Raw genomic sequence first — 21,922 nt, forward strand, 5'->3', positions numbered from 1 at the left:
TGGTTATACCAGATATCTGTTTCACAGAAATTCATGAGCAGAAACATTGTTTTGTGCTACAGGATCAAATAATGTAGTCCACTCTCCCCTGTAACTGGGTAAAAGAGTAATGGTACTCACTGTAATGTTGATAATTATTACATATAGAACTATCTAATATGGTAACAGTGACCAATACTAAAGGGCAAACAAAACATACAACATTCACATTTAATACTGTACACTTAACACCCCCTTTGTCATATGCCGGCTTCACTGGGTTTATAACAGCAGTTATCACAGGGAACTGTCAGCAACTAAACTGTTTACACTGCCAACACACTACACAAAGGGATATATCATTACTTATTTTAATTACAGAGACTATACATGGATTGTATCCTACACTAATAACAGCAGCATAAGAATACAGGTGATACCTTGTTTTCCAGAAAAGAGTTCTGCAGGATAGTACGAATGCCTGTCTTCACCATTGAGCCTGGAACATTCAACAGAATGACCTGTTGACCAATAAATGTATGCACGAACAGAATCAATATTTAGCTCCTTTGCTACTGTAAGAATTCGTAATGGTTCCTGGTGAGTACCATTCAGGTTTCCTCTAATGATCTGAAATATAATGTATGCGTTGTCACATATTAATGATATCTTTGTCAAATCTTGTTACTTAAAACGAATACAGTGACTCCTAACACTTACCAACTGCTGTTTAGGACTGGACCAGTATAACTTTTTTCCCAACCAGTCTACAGCAATACTCCCAACGGAATCAATTTCCTTTATTTTTCCTCTCTTATGACTTGTTAAATTGAACCAATAAACATGAGTTGTATTTGTAACTAAGTACAGTTTATCCTCATACCAAGCAATGTCTGTGATGTGATATTCACCATGTTCATCCTGAAACAATGAAAAACTTTTAAACAATATAAATCACGCAAAAAATAACTCTATAACAATAGAACACATGTATGTGAAGTAGTATATCGTTTATATCTTTCTACTAATGAAGGGAGTAAAGATAGCCACTTGCTGTATAGTTGAGGTGATGCATGGTTGACAGGCACATAAAAACATTTGATTGAAATGTTGCTGAGCTTTCAGACAATGTCCTTCTTCAGAGCTAGTTGATAAAGGTGTTGCAGCACCTAGACATCATAGTCTAATGGATCAATGTAGCCATGCATTTCTATGTGTGTGTTTTGTATTAGTTAAATATGAAGAAGTACAATGTTCAAAAGCTGAAGATTGTTTTCAGACTTGTTTGTGTGTCCATTAATCACTCAGTGTTTCAGTTATATGGTAAGTCATTACCTTCATGACTTGCATTATTTACACTCCACCAACAACTGTCTAGTATGTTACATTGTTCCTGCTCTGTATAATTACTTTGCTTCACAGTGGAATTCTAATCACACAGCACACATAAGACCACTAGACTACACACTATGATACACAAAGGGAAGACTATTAGTATCAGTTTCTTATAGTAAATCAAATACACACATCAAAATAAGTTTTGCATCATCTCGGTTCTGAGAGTTCTGGAACCTATACAGAAAACTGGAATAGAGATCAACATAAACATCATTTCTGCCCTTTTTATTGCTCATGAAAACTGAACATTGCATGTTGTACCACTATACAGCGAGACCTTTAGAGGTGGTGGTCCAAACTGCCATACACACCGATACCTCTAATACCCAGTAGCACATCCTCTGGCACTGATGCATACCTATATTCGTTGTGGCATACTATCCACAAGTTCATTATGGCACTGTTGATCCAGATTGTCCCATTCCTCAATGGTTATTCGGCATAGATCCCTCAGAATGGTTGGTGGGTCACGTCGTCCATAAACAGCCTTTTTCAATCTATCCCAGGCATGTTTGATAGGGTTCATGTCTGGAGAACATGCTGGCCACTCTAATCGAGTGATGTCATTATCCTGAATGAAGTCATTCAGAAGACGTGCACGATCAGGGAATAAATTGTTGTCCATGAAGATGAACGCCTCACCAATATGCTGCCGATATGGTAGCACTATCAGCTGGAGGATGGTATTCATGTATCATACAGCTGTTATGGCACCTTCCATGACCACTAGTGTCGTACGTCGGCCCCACATAATGCCACCCCAAAACAGCAGGGAACCTCCACCTTGTTGCACTCGCTGGACAGTGCAGCTAAGGCGTTCAGCCTGACCGAGTTGCCTCCAAACATGTCTCCGACGATTGTCTGGGTGGAGACATATGTGACACTCATCAATGAAGAGAATGTGATGCCAGTCCTGAGTGGTCCCTTCGGCATGTCATTGGGTCCATCTGCACTGCGCTCCATGGTGTCGGGGTTACAAAGGTGGACCTCGACATGGATGTCGGGAGCGAAGTTGCGCATCATGCAGCCTATTGCGCACAGTTTGAGTCATAACATGATGTCCTGTGGCTGCACAAAAAGCATTATTCAACATGGTGGTGTTGCTGTCAGGGTTCGTCTGAGCCATAATCTATAGGTAGCGGTCATCCACTGCAGTAGTAGCCCTTGGGCGGCCCGAGCAAGGCATGTCATCAACAGTTCCTGTCTCTCTGTATCTCCTCCATGTCTGAAGAATATCACTTTGGTTCACTCTGAGATGCCTGGACACTTCCCTTGTTGAAAGCCCTTCCCGGCACAAAGTAACAATGTGGACACAATCAAACCGCGGTATTGACTGTCTAGGCATGGTTGAACTACAGACAACACGAGCCGTGTGCCTTCTTCCTGGTGGAATGGCTGGAACTGATCGGCTGTCGGACCCCCTCCATCTAATAGGCACTACTCATGCATGGTTGTTTACATCTTTGGGCAGATTTAGTGACATATCTCAACAGTCAAAGGAACTGTGTCTGTGACAACATGTCCACAGTCAATGTTTGTCTTCAGGAGTTCTGGGAACCAGGGTGACGCAAAACATTTTTTTGTGTGTAGATGATAATTTATTGTAGCAAGAAACTATTATTTATTTGCTCTGTTTGAAGATGAAAACTTTGCAGAACTGATGAGTTGCATTTTTCAATGAAGTTTAGTTGTTTATGGATGGACGTCAAGTAGCTGAGCACAGGAAAGAGGTAGGGTTTCAAACACACAACTTCACTTAATCACAACTTGCTGGGACACAATGATATAAATACAAAATGAGATTTGCAGCCACTGAAAATGTGTGATATGAACTTCTCCATATTGGTAACACAGGTAAAGAAATAATAAATACAATGACTAAAGAAATCTTCTACTGTAAAAGAGCACTGAAGTAAGTTTTACCTTCAAATTTGATTTGTGTACCAAAGTCTCTACATTTTCACCCATAATATCTGATTTTAGCAAACCCTCTGCAGCAGACCAGATTACCGATGGGTATTTCCCATCAGTGCGAGATTTCAGTGTCTTCCCTTTAAACTCTGATGACCAAGGACCTTTTCCAGCACTAGTGTAGGCTGCAGTTTTGATAATGTATTTGCTATTTCCCACTAAATTTTGAACAGTACAGGAAGTAGTGTTAATTCCTTGCTTGAATATTGTCACATTACGGACTACATCTTCAATATGGAGTTCATATGACCAGTTCTGCCATGCTCCTTTCCCTGTAAATAGCCATTGCAGAACAATAAAACATTTAGTTTTCTATTTTCCTCAGGGAAGGTAAAAATAGCACCACCTCTAAATAAAATATGAGTACAGAAAACATATATTTATAACTGTTCTCTTCAAGGATAACTTGTAACAGTGAATGAAATCATCACAAACATAAAATATGGTGACAAAACAACAAAAATTTCTGTACACCTATACATTTAAAATAGAAAATACAAAATTCTGAAGTTCATTACACTCATTTTATGAGATGAACTTCTGTTAATCAGATAAAATTAAAGTTGGTGCTTGACAGTTTGTGTTACAGTAAAATAAACAAAAATTGAAACATATGAAAACATCTACATAAATTTCAAAGGATATCAGAGTATTCCAGCTTTTGTGAAATGATTTCAGAGCAGTAGTGTAAATAGCTTTAAACAATTTAGTCAGTTCAATCAGGGGAATCATAAATGTAGCTTACTGTTCACATGCTTGATAGGTATATAACCAGGTATTTGAACATTACATCTGAGCTAAAATGATCAAGTTCATGCTTATTCTCTCACTGACTGCTCAGGTCCCCTACAATATGATGAACACATTTTACTCATTCCTCTCAGGATTTTCCAATATCATTTTGATATATGATAATGTTGTTTACCTGTGAAAATCTTCCTTTGTTTGTCATATTTTAAGGAGTGAAAAGAAAATGTTAAATACATTTTAAATTATCCAGAAGGAAAGCAATTACTTCAAACTAATATAAACTAAAAAATGGGGACACATTCCAAAGTCAAGCAGTTTAGCAGTTGTGGAACTGGTGTGGTAGCACATATGTTGGAATAATGAGATTGGTTGTTTACACAGCCAAGACTTGTCTCAGAGTGCTTATGTAGTGCAACAGTGAACAAAAACACAACTGATAACTAGCAGGCAGCAATGACCTGTTGCAGTATGCAATTTGAAAGCTGTAACCAGGCCAAAAACATAGGAAGCTGCAAGACTGATAAGTGCTCATTCCATGATCATTTGTACACCAGAAATATGAATCAGTTAAGGTAATGTGTCTCGTGAACAAACTGTGATTCCCATTACCAGCTATAATGAAATAGGCTTGATCAGATCTGTATTAGATCCAAATGCAGTGTCATTTCCCAGAAAGAATTTTCACTCCCCAGCAGAATGTGTGCTGATTTGAAATTTCCTGCCACATTAAAACTGTCTACCAGATCAGGAGTCAAACTTAGAACTTGTAGTGATCAACTTATGAGAATTTGCACATTAAAGGCAAGGTTCTTAGTTCAAGTCCTGGTTGGCACACAGTATTAAACTGCAGTGTCACTTAATCATGCTTGTAAATGAATTTCAGTTTTTCTACAAATATGTTCTTGAAGAAAGTGACCTGGAACAAATCCAGAATACATTACCACCTATTCAATATGCACAAGGTACAAGTGGACTTATTTGGAGTGGCTTTTCTCTGAGGAACTTAAAAAAGTGGCCAGCCTTGGCTTCAGATAACCATCCTATTTAACACTTGCAGAATATTATTATTGATGTCTGGCTAACCCTGTTCCTGTCTGTGAACTTTACAAGAGTTGTAAAATGCTCTGACAAGACTATAATCATAGACATCAACAAAAACAGTTCCCAACAGAACATGGTCTCACCATGAGATTTCTATTGGTCTTCAGAGTGATTATATTAATTATTAGAGCTGAAGTGGAACATTTTCAGTTTGTATTACTGATACGTGAAAATTCTATTTTATTTCAATATTTTCATAGGTAAACTGTCTACTGACAATACAAATTCAGTTATATTGGTACCACATGAAACAAAATTTACTTTATAATGCATATTTTACTTGCTTTCCTTAATTTACAACAAGTACATCATGACAATAATGTGATGTTTATGTGTGACACAATTCAATGAAGATACAGAAACACAGACTTCCTGTGGAGTTAATATCTGCAAAAAAATATATACAGACATATTTACCTTGTCCTCCAAGCAGATGTGGTGCCTGCCAGGACACTTTTGCAATATCTGTACCTAAAACGGCTTGAACATTTGTAGGTGGATTTACTGGAACTGGCATTGGTTGTGTAGATGGTAAGTCTACACAGACAGCAACATATCTGTGATCCACTTCAGGAAACGCAAAATGATAATAACTATTTGTCTCTCTATGATACTCTTCAGAAAATATTTGGACTCCATTGGTCCAGTAGAATAAGCCATTTGCCCGAGCAAGTGACACCACATCTTGAAACATTGGCTGTTGGGTGTTGTAGCGAAAATCGTACACTTCATGCCTATTGAACCAAAAATCCATATAATATATTATGGCATAGAACATAACATTTTTACATGGAATATTAGTGCCTTAAGAAAATTTTAAAAAATGTTGTTTAACAATCAGTGTGAGGAATCTGTGGACTTGTTATAGCAAATATCACTGTAATTATTGCTCATAATGTTGCTACAGTTAGTTGGACCATTACTGACTAACTGTTACTGCTTAACAATTCACACAAATATAAACAGACTTGAAGTATTTCTGTCTGAGTTAGACAAGGTCTTTCAAAGAAATCACTCTAGCCATGCATGAGGAATAATGTTTTGCACACAATGTCTCTGATTTACCAAAACAGTTGGGAACACAATAATGATTCATAACTAGATGAATTATATTACAGAACTAAACACAGTAAATACCACTGAGTGTTTTAATTCAGAACAAATGAGACATCATTGCTAATGAACTTGGCTGTCTGCCATGACAGTAAAACAATTCTAACATCAAAAACCAGATAAATAAAATGACAATACAATGTTATACATCAAGGAATCAGTTTAAAAAATATCTAAAGGTTACTTTTGCTTCTAATTTTGACATGTTTCTGGTATTATCAAAAAAATTTGAGTGCTTCAACCTCTTAGATTCTTTAGAAAAATGATTACAAGATGAGCTGCTTTCAGATGCAATAAGGATGGACAACACCTTCACAGGTGAGTTGTGTAGCCATTTACCCTGAATAAATTTTGTGCAGCAAAAAATTTTTTGTCTCATTCTTGTGGCATTTGTTTTGAAGTCTTAGCAGATCTCTCTCAGGATAACTGATTCTATGTGCTGTTTATTTGGACAATCACATACAAAGTTGCAGCTACTCATGAAGACTTACAAGGGTCATAGTTAATTTAATGTACTGCAACTGTGTATCTTTGTTTCAGATTAGGAGAGAATACAAAGAAAACAGCATTTTCCATGTGTAACAAAGGTTATGGAAGCTTTATATGAGGGCGCACTGAAAAGGAATGCCCTCAAATTTTTTATATGAAAATCCTTAAAGATTTTTAAATAAAACAAACATTATTAAGATTTTACATCTTCGTTCTCCATGTCTACATATCTGCAGCTCTCTGCTGCTAGATGGCTCTGAATTCTAGCATGTAACAAGGTGGTGTGTAACATAACTATGTCAATGAGTGAGAAACAGAATGCTGTAATCAAGTTTCGAATTTGAACAGTGCACCCACACATGAAGCATCTTCTCCTTCAGCATGACAATGCCAGACCGCATATGAGCATTGGGACATCTGCAACAATCTGATGCATTGGGTTCTTTGTCTCTGAACATCCTCAATACATCCCTGACTTCGCCCCATTTGATTTTTACCTATTTCCAAAGCTTAAAAAACATCTTTGAGGACTTCATTTTGATACTTTAGCAGTGCACCAACTCACAGTAATGTAAAAGATAGTTTTGTATGCTGTTATCAAGACAGTCTGTGTGTAGTTTTTAGTTATTTTTCCTGGCTCATTTAAGCTAATGCTAGGCTAGTCACTAATCTTCACCTCAGAAAACACTATACACAAATAGTTAAAAGGTTATTTAAAACGTTTACACATTATACAGACAGGTGGAGCATATGACTTATCTCTCTTATGTTAACTGAACAAGTGTGATGACAGGAAAACCATAAAATAAATTTACCAAATGATGAAAACCAGCGGATGCTGTACTGTAGGATGCATGCTAGGAAAGAGTGAATCATACTTCTGTAGTAAGGTACAGTGACTGATCAGTTTTGCCGGCCGAAGTGGCCGTGCGGTTAAAGGCGCTGCAGTCTGGAACCGCGTGACCGCTACGGTCGCAGGTTCGAATCCTGCCTCGGGCATGGATGTTTGTGATGTCCTTAGGTTAGTTAGGTTTAACTAGTTCTAAGTTCTAGGGGACTAATGACCTCAGCAGTTGAGTCCCATAGTGCTCAGAGCCATTTGAACCATTTGACTGATCAGTTTGCCTGAGAGAGAGAGAGAGAGAGAGAGAGAGAGAGAGAGAGAGAGAGAGAGAGAGCAACATGATCTGCAGGCATCCTAAATTAGCTCACATTTAAGTGATTTATTGATGAAATTGTCACCACACATCTAGCAAGACAGCCATATAAAGGCAAACTATCTTGTAACATGACATTGCACTTATGTGTTGGTATACATGCATCGCATCATCCAGGGATTCTGCAAAGGCAAGTAGAAAGAAAATCTCACTTGCCTCTGAGGTACAGAGGCAAAAGTTTCATTAGGGATAGTATTTCTAAGGCTGATATGTAAATTACATAAATATACCATAGCATCCAAGGCACAAATTTTCAAAAAAGAGGTTACTAGCTAATATGGAACATTAACAGTGAATTACATGAATTACAACATAAAAAAGTAAAATCACATTCTATCAGTAAATACAAGAGTCAGTCAAAAAGTAGTGCCTCCTACTTTTTTTTATTCGTTTATTTATTATTTTATTTGTCAAGAATATCAAATGCATATATGTGCATTTTGTCTTATTTGTTTTCCAGCCTCTTTTTTCTGCAGTTGAAAATATACAAGTTGTATAGGTTAGTTACCATATTTTGCAAATATAATGAAAGTCGTATTAAGACAAGAAGCATTTCACTTTATTCTAAGGCATTGTCAGTGGTCAAGTTTATTGTTGTTTACTGCATTCTTCTGCTTCTACTTCACTGTGTATGTGCTGGGTTTTTGCATGCAGCACTTTCACTGCACTAAATATATTCACATTCCTGTGTTGGAAAGTATCACTGTCTTCTTGCCATTTTACAGTAAAACAAAACACATGAAATGGTGAGATGACAGTGATGCTTCCAACAGAGAAATGTGGATATATTTAGATCATCACTGTCCTCCCACCATTTCATAGCAAAACAAAACACACGAAATGGTGATACAACAGTGACGCTTCCCAACACAATAATGTCAACATATTTAGTGCAGTGAAAGTGCTGTGTGCAAAAACCCAACACATATACATGGAAGACAAAGAAGAAGAAGAGGAAGAAGAGTACAGTAAACAACAAAAGATCTTACCACTGAAGATGCTTTAGAATAAAGCAAACCCTGTCTGACCTTAATAAGACTTTCATTACAGTTGCAGAAGACAATAATTAACCTATACAACTTGCAACTACTTAGTTTGAAAATCACAATATTGAAAATTAATTTATGACTTTTCAACATAATCTCCAGTCATTTCTACAGTTTCAGTCTATCTTTTAACAAGGGAATGTATTCCAGTCTGGTAAAACACAAGGCCTTGCTTCCAAAGTCACTGACAAATGGACATTTTCATGGCTCCTCATTTTCAAAGTGAATTCCATGGTGAGCTCCTTTTACTGGCCTGATAAGATGGGACTCTGATGGGGCCAGGTCAGGACTGTAGGGACATGAGGCAAAACTTTCCATCCCATTTTCACAATCTCTTCAGTGGTGTGACAACTGGTGTGTGGTCTTGTATTATCATGCAAAAGAAGAACCTCCACCTCTGCTTTTGTTGGGTGAACTCACTGAAGATGTGCTTTAAGCTGTTAGAGGGTTCTGATGTATTGGACAGAATGTATTGTACATCCGTGCTCCAAAAAATCAACCATAGTCACACCCTCTGCATTGCAGAATACTGTACTGCCAATCACACAGTTTTGAACTTTTTCTTCTTTGGTGAGTTTCTGTGATACCATTCCACTGACTGCCTCTTTGATTCTGGTTCAAAAGAAAAAATCCACATTTCATCTCTGGTCACAATTTTTTTCCCGAAACTCCTCTCCTTCCAAATGGAAGTGCTGCAGGAGTTGGGAGGCAATTGTTTTCATTGTCCCTTTATTCTGGTTGATTAATGTTCTTGCTACCCAAGTTGCACAAACCTTTGAGTATCTCAGCTATTGAATAATTGTCATCACACTGCCTTTACTGAAGGAGGGAATGTGACACAAATCATCTACAGTCACCTAACGGTCACCACAAATGATGCCATTGTCTCGTGTTGTGTGGAGTCACTGCAGTTGCTGGCCTGCCACTCCCCATTTCAGCAGCCAATGGGGTTTGCCCTTCAGCTTAGTTACAGAGATGAACCCATCATCTAACAGTGCTGATATCTACTGCTGCATCATCGTACACATTTTTCAGTCTTTCATAAATGTGAATAGTCATTTCACCTTCTGCGTTCAAGAATTCTATTACAGAATGCTGTGTAATATGAAGATCAATGTTGGTCATTTTGCAAGCGACGGCAAGTACTGGTATCTGTTGATGCAGAATGAAACTACTGCAATGGGCTCAACAAATTCTATGTAAGGAGAAAAAAAGACATTACTTTTTGTCTGATCCTTGTAGCAATAGCATCTTTTTTTCCCATATAGCAGAACTGCTTACCCTGGCCTACCATGGCAGCTATGATGTCTTATGTAATGGCTTGGAAACATGGAATTAGTCTTTCCAATACAGTAATGAGTTAGGTTTTTTGTTAACAAATTACAAGTAACTACCAAGGAAATTTTTGTTTTTGTTTCAACGAGTTTCACAGCTGATGTGAATATACAAGGGTTGCCCAGAAAGTAATCCATCACATTCTTTTTCTCAGCCAAAAACAATGCTACGAATACAAAACATTATCTATGTATTGTTTGAAGTCTCCTGAGTGAGCACGCCAAGTTTCCATCACTTAAAACAGATATTGTAGCTGCAAGGCAGTTTCAAAATGGCCTCTGTAGGTGATGCACATTACAAGCAACATGCCGTATTTGAATTTCTCACTGCAGAGAAGGAAACTGTGGGGAATATTAAAACACACTCGCACAAAGTCTATGGAGCATCTGCTGTCAACAGAAGTACAGTTAGTCATTGGGCATGGAGGCTGAGGTCATCAGACGGCGGTTCAGCAGAGATCCATGATTTTCAGCACTCAGGGAGAGCATCCACAGCTGTCACACCTGACATGTTGCAGCGAGCTGATGTTGTCATTCACGAGAACATATGGATTATGATTTGGCAGTTGGCGCTGCATCTGTCAATCAGCAAAGGAAGTGTGGGTACAATTATCTGCACTCTTGGATATTCAAAAGAGTGTGCAAGATGGGTTTAATGGTGGATCACAAATCGCACAGAAAAAAGTTTGTCTTAATTTGTTACAACGTTTTGAAGTTGAGGGGGAGGCCTTCTTGTCCCAGATTGTGACAGGTGATGAAACCTTGGTTCACTGTTTTGAGACCGAAACAAAATGACTGTTGATGGAATTTCCACTCCCCACAGGAAAAAAAAAAAAAAAAGAAAATTCAAAGCAACTGCTTCCACTGGTAAGGTCATCATCACCATGTTCTGGGACTGTGAAGGTGTTATTCTCATTGATATGATGCTAAGAGGCAGTACCATTAATTCAGAAGCATATTTCAACACATTAAGAAAGCTAAAGACTCACTTCCGGCAACTTCAGTGTCACAGCAACCCAGAAGATGTCTTGCTGCAACATGATAATGCTCGGCCCCACACAAGTCTGAGGACTGCTGAACACATCGCAAAACAGGGTTGGATAGTGTTACCCCAACCACACTACAGCCCTGACCTAGCCTCCTTAGACTTCCACTTGTTTGGGCCATTAAAGGATGACATTCATGGAAGACATTTTGAGGCAATGAGGAGGTGATTCACATAGTGAAACACTGGCTCTGCCACCAGGACAGGGATTGGTACTGAGATGGAATACATGCCCTTGTTTCAAGCTGGAGGAAGGCCATAGAATGTGATGGAGATTACGTGGAAAAACAGGGTGTCCACATAAAACACCATTCTTTTGTGTGTGTAATTCCCACTATATACAATAAAGAACTGTTGAAGATAAACAATGTGGTGCATTGATTTCTGGGCAATCCTCATGTGTCAGGACATTCTAAAGACATGTATGTTTAAACAAGAAAAGTTACTGATCCCTCCTGTTAAGCTTGCATGTCTTCAATAGTCATTTTACCATGCCTTCATACTATAATCCAATACTGTTCAATATCTTTGACATTTTAAGATTGGTTGGCTGATTTGGGGGAGGGTCCCAACAGCAAGGTCATTGGTCCTATCGGATTAGGGAAGGAAGGGGAAGAAAGTCGGCCATGCCCTTTCAAAGCAACCATCTCGGCATTTGCCTGAAGTGTTTTAGGGAAATCACGGAAGACCTAAATCAGGATGGCCGGATGTGGGTTTGAACCAACGTCCTCCCGAATGCAAGTGCAGTGTGCTAACCACTGCGCCAAGTCACTCAGTGACATTTTAAGATTTCAAATTACCACTTGCAATCAAATTACCTAGATCAGAATATGGCATTGTGGCACTAAACAGCACATCTTGCTGGCAGTACATCGTTGCTGTGACACGAGCGTCACCTGTGAATGGCTCCTGGGTGCTGGGCACGGAACGTGTGAGCCTGTCAGTTGGGGTGAGCTGATGAACAAGCACTGACTCGAGGACACAGTTAGCGTCACCTATGGTTGGCTAGTTTGTCCAATGGGTATGTTCCGTAGTGGACATTATAACACTTCAAATTACCACTTATGAACAGAGAGTATGAGATGGACTCTGTTGGGTGTTCCATTTCATGATGGCATTGGAATTTGGATGAACACCAAACTTAAATGGATTTCATTTGCTGATGACTGATGGAAATCGAATTTGAAGGCTGAACTGCGAGGAGAACAAATAATTGTGTATACTTAAACAACACTGTAGAACCTTACATGATTGAAGTTTCACATTAACACTCATTGAGCCGGTCGCTGTGGCCGAGCGGTTCTATGCACTTCAGTCCGGAACCACGCTACCACTATGGCTGCAGGTTTGAATCCTGCGTTGGGCATGGATGTGTGTGATGTCCTTAGGTTAGTTAGGTTTAAGTACTTCTAAGTCTAGGGGACTGATGACCTCAGATGTTAAGTCCCATAGTGCTTAGAGCTATTTGAACTATTTGAACTCTCATTGTTATGTCTGAAATGGTGTGGTTCAGTTAACTAGAATAATATTTTCATCTCATGGATAATGACTTGAATTAATGGCTCTAGTGTTATGCTTCCTAGAGAGACATTAAGTTGGTTCTGCAGTGCAGTGCAGTGCAACAGTGCTATGTCATCTGCAGAGGAATGTGTGTGTGTGTGTGTGTGTGTGTGTGTGTGTGTGTGTGTGTGTGTGCAGTCACTGTCAGAGCCCGTCACAGGCCCCAGTCTATTTAAGGGTAGCCGAGCTACGCTCAGTCTCAGATCTCTATGTGTATTGCTACAGCTCTTTGTGTATGTACTTGGTTCTGAATGTTACTTGTATACTATGTTCAAGTTGTTAATGCTTCCATGGAATAAAGTTGTCTTCTGTCTAGTGGTCATGTTGCACATATACCCAATTACAACATAATTAGTGATGAGCATCATTCCGCTCTCCGTGCAAATTTCTACTGTTGTTGGTCCTCCATTTATTCTCACAATGGATGAGGGTGTTATACAGGATATTTTATGTTGGTTGGTCAAACAGCAAGAACCATTCACCACAGCATTGCACCACTGATCACATATGCTGGACAATCAAACTCAGGTACTTCAATCATTGGCTTCTGTTTTGTCTAGCCGGCCGAAGTGGCCGTGCGGTTAAAGGCGCTGCAGTCTGGAACCGCAAGACCGCTACGGTCGCAGGTTCGAATCCTGCCTCGGGCATGGATGTTTGTGATGTCCTTAGGTTAGTTAGGTTTAACTAGTTCTAAGTTCTAGGGGACTAATGACCTCAGCAGTTGAGTCCCATAGTGCTCAGAGCCATTTGAACCATTTTTGTTTTGTCTAGTCGGCATGCTCCTCAGCCCGTGTTGACTGCTATTTTGCCCTCTGCAGCCCCCATGGTTTATCTGACCCTCTTTCCTACATATGATGTATCCACTGAGGTATGGGATGCATATGAGACATGTTCGCAACAAAACTTTCATGGATATCGCCAAGCATGTATCAAGTCCTATGTCAACTCGTCCCTTTGCAGGACCTTTTCAATGTAAATAAACTTTACCTACAGCTGTACGCTTTAAGATATTTTATTTTATTCTGAAAGCAACCAGTTTCAGCAATTTATTTTGCCATCTTCAGGTCACCTTCTTTAACATTTCAACAAATGTGTGAGCTTCTTTCAAAATACTTCTGCAAATGCACCCATGTTAATGCATCCCGGGTTGAGTTTTACAGTTGTCCAAATCAACCAAATCAATTCTATCGAGCATGGGTGGCTGACATCCAGGGTTCAGTCATCATTGTCACTTCATCTCTGATGTGCACAAAGAGCTGTATGCTGATCAGATGGTGAGTGATGCTATTATTCTTTTAGCTCTAAATGATGTGATGCAAGAGTGCACCCTCAAATGTGAAAATCCATCCTACTCTGACATTTTAGCTATTGCACAGTCATTCAACATATTGTGAGCAGCAGGTAACCAGACTGAGTCATGGTATAAGGTATCAGCAACCCAACCCTCTCCTCCACACTAAGCTTCAGACAGTTCGTAGGGAGAAGACAAGGTCACAGTAGTCTGCACACAATCAGATCACAGTGTCAAGGCAGCTGGCCTCGGTCCCAGCAGCAGCCACACCAACAAAGCCAGTGAACAGCAACATACATCTTCCTCATGCCCATCCTGCCCTTATTGTTTCATTAACAATGAGCACCAAACGGCCCAAATCGCTGGGTTTACCTGTCATAATTGCAACAAAAAAGCTCACATTGCTTCTGTTTGTAATGCAAAAACTCAGAACAATGATCCTGATGCAGGTATGTACGTAACATTCTATCAGCTATTTCTGTCATGCCAAACTAGCTTTTTATTGATGTTATGGTTTTTTGTAAAGTTCTGCACATGCAAGTGGATACAGGAGCTGCGATAACCGTGTTAAACTCACAAACTTACTTGAGCTCCCGGTCACTTTTCTCTGTGTCATGAATGTTATTAAATTACAATAAACAGGTATTCCCGTTCTCAGCCAATTCTCTGCCCCAGTGACCTACAAATCAGTAGTCCAGTCTCTTACATTTCTCACTGTAGATAACATGCATACGCAGAGTCTTTTTGGATTAGATGCTTTTAAGTTGTTTGGTCTTACCATTTCAGATGAAGTAAATTCAGTGTCACATACACAGTTAGATTCATTATGTTCTTAGTTTACCTCTTTGTTCTCTCCTTGACTGGGGTGTGCCAACAATTTTCAAGCACACCTTACCATGAAGCCTTGTGCTCAGCCTTGTTTCTTCTGGGCCCATCCAGTTCCAGTAGCACTCAGAGAACAAGTGAAAGATGAATTAGATCACCTCATGGAATTCGGCATTGTTCAGCCTATTGCATCAAGTGAATGGTCTAGCCCCTTAGTTATAGTAAAGAATGTGTTGGGCTGGTTACGCCTCTGCGACAATTTTAAAGTTTTTGTGAATGCACAATCTATAGCAGATACATACCCTATATTGCAGCCAGACAAACTCTTTGCAAAGTTATCAAGTGCTTAATATTCCTCAAAAACTGACTTGTCAGGTGCCTATTTACAACTCCCTCGAGATGCAGAGTAACAACATATGTCAGTTGTCAATGCCCCTTTTGGACTACACCAATACATGCGGTTGCCTTTTGGTGTCACCAGCACTCTCGCTATTTTTCAGCTTAATTTGGTAGAACTTACAGCATCTGTACCAGGTTGTTCAAACTAATTGGATGACATTGTAGTTTCTGGAGACCCACTCAGGAACATTTACAAAATCTCTGTACTCTTTCTTCTGCATTCCCAGCAGCCAGCTTGATAGATAATTCAGAAAAATGTCAACTTTTTCACTCTTCTATCATTTGTCTTGTGTTTGAAGTTCCTTGTGAGGGTCTCAAACCACTGCATCAAGATGTTTCAGCTATTCTGTTGCTTTCGTACATCAGTCAAGGCACTTCAGGTTTTTCTAGGCACAAACACCTGCTACCAGCCACCACCATTATGACAATAGCACAGTTGTTACATGTGCTGCTGCACAGAGGGAATCAGTTTTGCTGGTCGCTGGTTTGTGCAACTGCATTTTCCACCCTTAAGGCCATGGTGTAGTCTGTGCCCTGCTTAGTGACATACCAACCAGACCTCCACTTGGTCCTTGCAATGAACGCTTCACAGTGCGGGTTGGGGGCAGTACTGGCTCATACGTATCCCGATGGTTCAAAGTGGCCTATTGCTTATGTCTCAGAAAAACTGACTTCTGCTCAAATTCGGTACTCTCAGATATAAAAGGATGCTTTGGTCATTGTATATTCTATGAAGACATTCCATGTTTTTTTTCTATGGAACCAAATTCCACCTGGCCACCAATCACAAACCAGTGTTTCCTCATTCAGTCCTTCTCCATCGTTACCAGGATAAAGTTGCACATTGCATTCAACTTTAGGCTCTTTTCCTTTCACATTACAACTATGAGATTCATTTCCGCTCATTTCTGCACTACAAATCAACATGCAAATGCCGATGCTTTGTCTCACCTGCTGGCCCGTCTAGACCTGGGATCTGATCAGGATGAATTGCTCTGTTTTCACAGTGATGTCACCACACAGCAGACGTTTGATGGTTTTCCTAACTAGCCCATGGATTGTGAAGGCTGTAGCTTTGGATCCCATTTTGTGAAAGGTCATAACATTTGTAAAACATCATTGTCTGGATTCACTACTTTCTTGTGTGTCCAACCCCCTCCATAATTATTACATCCTTCAACATCGATTCTCTGTTGTGGATGGTGTTCTGCTTTCAGACAAGGATCACATGGCCCATCTAGCAGTGATCCCCTCAGTACTTCATTTGGAGATTCTCCATTTATTACATGCAAACCATTGGGGTGTATCATGCACAAAAGCATTGGCCTGTCAACACATGCTTTGGTCCAGCTTGGACAGTGATATTACTTGCCTGGTTGCCTCCTGTTCACAGTGTGCGATGAATCCAGCAGCTCCCCAGGCATCACTGTCTCCTTGGCCGATGCCGTCTCATGCATAGGACTGTATACACATGTATTTTGCTGGTCCCTTTCTCAATGCTTATTGGCTGTTGGTTGTTGACGCACATTCTCATTTTCTGTATGGCGTTCATTGTGTTTCCATGTCCACAACTGCCACCGTCGCAACCTTGTCCTAAATTTTTTTCACCCAAATGCTTGCCCATGATGTTAGTGTTTGATAGTGGTCCCCTATTTTCATCGCAAGAGTTTGAGGCATTTTGCAATTCCCATGGTGTCCATCACACCCTCACCCTACCATTCCATCTACAATGTAACAGTGAGGTGGAAGCCCAGTGAGTATGCTCAAAACTCAGATGAAGGAGTATGTTGCCAACTCTTCATTCAATTTTGCCTTAGTTTGGTTTCTCTCTTCATACTATTTCACGCCGTTTGGCTTGAAGATCTTAGCAGAGCTGCTCCATGGGTGGCAGTCAGGGACACTGCTACACCTCCTGCGCCCTCCACCTGGACATCAACCTGTGCAGCCATTGCGCCTCTTCCAGCTGGATGTAGCTGTCTGGATGCACGGTTTTGGACATCACCCTAAATGGGTTCCAGCTGTCTTCTCCAGATGCCAGGGGCGGTATCTCTGTGACACATGGAGAACTGTCTCTGCTTGAGGCACCATGATCAGCTTCACCTCCATGTGGATGGCTGGGTGCCGCCTGATATCACACCATCACCTCCAAGCCCTACCACATCAGGTGTTACATCACCTGCTGCTGCCCATTCTCCACTCCCATGCCGGCGACGGCATCTGTCCTCTGTGGCCGTACCAGAAGTTCCTGAATTGCTTCTGACACTGTCATCATGGATTCTGTCACCTGTTCCTGAGCAACTGTTGATATCGGTATCATCTGCACTGCAAGCACCATCACCATAGCCAATGCCTCACGTTGACACTGAAACAGTCCCAGTGTTGCCGTATGGTCTGACACAGGTGGGTGTAGAATGTGGTCAAGGAGGACAACATGGACGTCCCAAGAATCCATGATCTCCCTAAGAGAGGAGGAATGCAGTGATGTGTGGGAAGCCCACCATGGACCCCAGTCTAAGGCTAGCCGAGATACACTCGGCCTCAGTTCTCTATGAGTATTGCTACTACTCTTTGTGCACATAATTGGTTCCTACTGAATGTTACTTAAATAATGTTGATAATGCTTCCAAGGAATGAAGTTGTGTTAAGTCTGCTGGTTGTATTGCACTCATACCTAATTACAACAGATTCTGTAACACATGGCTGCCACTGTGGTAGCATTTAGTAATATGGTGCCTCCCATGTGCGTATACGTGACACCATTACATTATTAAGGTTACTGTCTATTGGATTTGCTGTGCTGGTTGTCAGGGACAGTACTGCAATTGATTATATATTTCTCTTGCTTAAAATGTTCTCAGAGATGTCTACTTTATTGTGGTGTTCATCCCAAGTTTGCCAGAAACTTCATTATTGAGTTTGTGAATAAGTATATCCAAAAATCATTTACAATGGGGGAGAAAACAGTTGAAATCGCAGACAATGTGGCTTCATGTAACTTCAATGATGGCCTTACAGGTATATGAATGTGCACAAACTTGAGATTGGACTAGCCTGTTACAACTTCTGCACAAATGCGAATGAAAATTGTATCAAGCAAGCAGCAGCAGACAACACCAGCTGCCAAAGAGGGCTGCATGATCACTGTGGACAAGAAGAACATGGAGGAGGACCTCCTTTTGATCTGGAAGTGTTACAGTATGGTTCTGGGGTCACTGACTCAAGGTATGTCTAATTTAACTACAAAAAATGTAACCCAAAATTCTAAACATGTTTCTCTCTAAACCATAAATTTCAACTAGATAAAAAATGTAACTTGAGAATAGTACATATGATTTTGATTTGAATTTGATGCTGGAATTCTAAATTGAGTTCTCTATGAGCATACATAGCCATCTTATGATAACTTCAAAAGTCTATTTCCACTGCACGCTTTTGTCTCTATGGTTAGGGCAAAAAACCTGACATTTGTTTCAGCATGTCACCATTTTGTTTTAACTTAATATTTTCAATTATCCTATATATGCTGACAGAAAATATATTGAAAATGATCTGTACAAAACTAGATTGTTACAGATCCAATTAGAAGGCTTTGTGAATTCCCTTCAATGACAATGTTCATGCTGCAAGGCGTCCTTCCACTTGGTGCAATGGTGACAGGGTTTGTTTGACGTGGACACGAAAATGATTTCTTAAACAAAAAAGTCTAAGAAATAAAAGTATATCATAAGATTTAGTATTACTTTTTAATTTGGCTGATAACAAAAAATTATGAAAAATCACCTATCTGTCATGCGTTCAAAGAGGGCGGGCAACCCCCTTAAGGAATTTTTAATAAGGCACTGGGTTCTACACTGAGTTTTCTTATAAGATGTATAGGCTACTGTGTAAAGAGTATCTTGTGTAATAAGGCTGTCATTTATTTAAGGTTACTAGGGAATTTACGTTCATGTTAACCTGAAAGTCCTGCCTTGGGTAGCCATACAGTAAGAAATTGAAGATCATTTCATCAAATTGGTTCTAGTAATTTGTTGTTTTGCCAAAGGGCAATATTGTTCTCTTTTCAGATGAGCAGACTCTATCAGCATATACGTTGTATTTAGAGGCTGATCTGAAACTAAAGTGATATCCTATGGTCACAAACGCCTCACGTCAAACAATTGTTCACATGTGACTGAGTGGCCTAGTAGAAATTGTTTGTCATATCTTATCAGCAAGCCAGCTGCTCAGCTACTGAAAAGGAATTGTCTTTAAATGTATGGCTATCTAATATAACTTACTATTGATTGCTCACATGAAAGTATTATTTTAATGCTTTACCTTTTTAATCTATTAAATGAAGTTAATTGACAAATGTTTGAAAGTGTCACCACAGAACTTTCTCCATACCATCCTGTCATACAGCCCTGAATTGCTATCCATTTCTTATGGTGTTGAACCAACATACTTACTTTATTTTCACTGAATAATATGCTGTAACATCTCCGAAATCATATGAAACCCATATTGTAACTGAAAATGACTGATAACACAAACAGGGATTTTTCTATATTTGCTGTATCCTGGATTCATCCTCACTGAATGTTTTAGTGTATTTTATAAACACTTATGGATTAAATGAGACCATTCAACGAAAAGCTGAAGTGTTGAGTTGTCAACAGGCATACACAAAAGAAAGAAAACTCAGCTAGCTTTCAGAGATATCCTTTGATATTTCATTTATTTCAAATTCCATGAACCCATATTGTGTTGAATCACAAGAATGTGGAGCAAATCAGGTTTACATTTTTATACAGATACAATAAACATAAGAACAATAACAAAAATGTAGATAATTGATTAATAGGCATGAAGGTTGAAGTTTAAGTAACCATGGCATAACCTACTGAAATAACTTCTTTGGCTACAGAAAAAAAAGAATATTTATACATCTTAAACATGGAAGACAAATTATGGCTAACACATTTAATTGGAAAGTCTCAAGACCTAAATATAAAAGAAAATATAGTTTTACAAATGCAAGCACTGATTTTTCTGCAGGTACCCATCAAGAGAATAGATGGATTTATCAATCAGCAGGTATTTTCTTAATTTAAATTTAAAAGTAGGCAGGACATTAATGGCAGAATAATGAATACTTTTTGTGCAAGACTTATATATTTTAGATCCCCATGTAAATCATTTTACACCTTGTATTGTGATCATGGTATTTACAATTAAATGTAAAAGAGAATAGTTATTACAGACAAAAATCATCAAAGAAAATAAGATTTTTTGGGCAGTGCAGAACATGTTTCTCTAAGAATATCTTAGATGAACACCACAAATGTCTCTAATTGGTCTCTTTTGTGCAATAAAAGTTTTTTTTGGCTCCATCTGATTACACCAAAAAATTATGACATGTGAGAGGACTGAATGAAGGTACCCAAATTATTCAGCTTTGATGGCATCCGCATTAACAACAGAGGTAATTACATGCAGGGCGTAGTTGCCACAGTGAGTCTTTTTTAATTATCTATAACATGGCCAGACCAGTCTAGCTTGCCACCAATTAGTGCTCAGGAACTCAGAAGATTCACAATGTAAAATATTTTGGTTATCTAAGTTCAAGTGGATTACTTCATTTTCTTCCTGATATGCATAAAATTGCATATATTGAGTTTCTTTCAATATTTAGAGTTAATTGATTGGACTTCCATCATGTAAGATGTCTACAAGTACAGCACAACATTTATTTTCTAGTTCTCTCATTGTTCAGCTTTCAAGCACAATAGTAGCACTAGCAACAAAAAGAGTAAATTTGTTCTCAATGTTTGCACAAAGTGGGAGATAACTGATGAAGATAAGAAACAGTAAAGGCCCCAAAGTGGATACTTATGGCCCTCCACACTTTAATGAGCTCCAGTCAGATAAACAGGACAGCCATCAATACCATTCAATCCACGTACTGGTTCTACCATTCAAACAATAAAAATTGACCTTCGTTAAGTGAATGTTGTGATCTACACAATCAAAGCTGTTTGAGAAGTCACAGAAAGTTCCAATAAGTGACATTTTGTTATTTATTGACAATAGAATTTCATTTGTAAGAGAGAAAATTGCCTACTCTGTAGATCCATTTGTTTGGAAATCAAACTGGTCTCTATGGAAAATGTTGGTGAATATTGAGGAGGTCTACAATTCTTTTATACATTAGTTTCTCTAAAATTTTTGAGAACAAACTTAGCAGGCATATTGGACATAGCTGGACAAATTAGTTTTATAACCCTTTGTAAAAAGTGATTTCACAATAGCACACTTTAATCTCTCTGGGAAAGCATCTTGCTGCAAAGATTCATTGAAAATACAACACAGGACTTGACATATATAATAACTACAATGTTTCAAAACTTTAGATGAAATGTTGT

The 21,922-nt window shown here is 39.1% G+C and overlaps 1 protein-coding gene across 1 annotated transcript in view; it reads right to left on the reverse strand.

Annotated features, from left to right (window-relative positions):
• LOC126248295 (proto-oncogene tyrosine-protein kinase ROS) overlaps positions 1 to 21,922 on the reverse strand; it is a 587,002-nt gene that overhangs the window by 164,243 nt on the left and 400,837 nt on the right. Inside the window, exons 11-14 of the mRNA XM_049949160.1 lie at positions 5,617 to 5,933; positions 3,301 to 3,620; positions 700 to 900; positions 420 to 609 (exon numbers count right to left, since the gene is read on the reverse strand). Coding sequence (XP_049805117.1) covers positions 420 to 609; positions 700 to 900; positions 3,301 to 3,620; positions 5,617 to 5,933 — 1,028 coding nt within the window. The remainder of the gene's footprint in view (positions 1 to 419; positions 610 to 699; positions 901 to 3,300; positions 3,621 to 5,616; positions 5,934 to 21,922) is intronic.

Source organism: Schistocerca nitens, chromosome 3, assembly GCF_023898315.1.
Source record: "Schistocerca nitens isolate TAMUIC-IGC-003100 chromosome 3, iqSchNite1.1, whole genome shotgun sequence".
Classification (NCBI taxonomy): Eukaryota; Metazoa; Arthropoda; class Insecta; order Orthoptera; family Acrididae; genus Schistocerca; species Schistocerca nitens.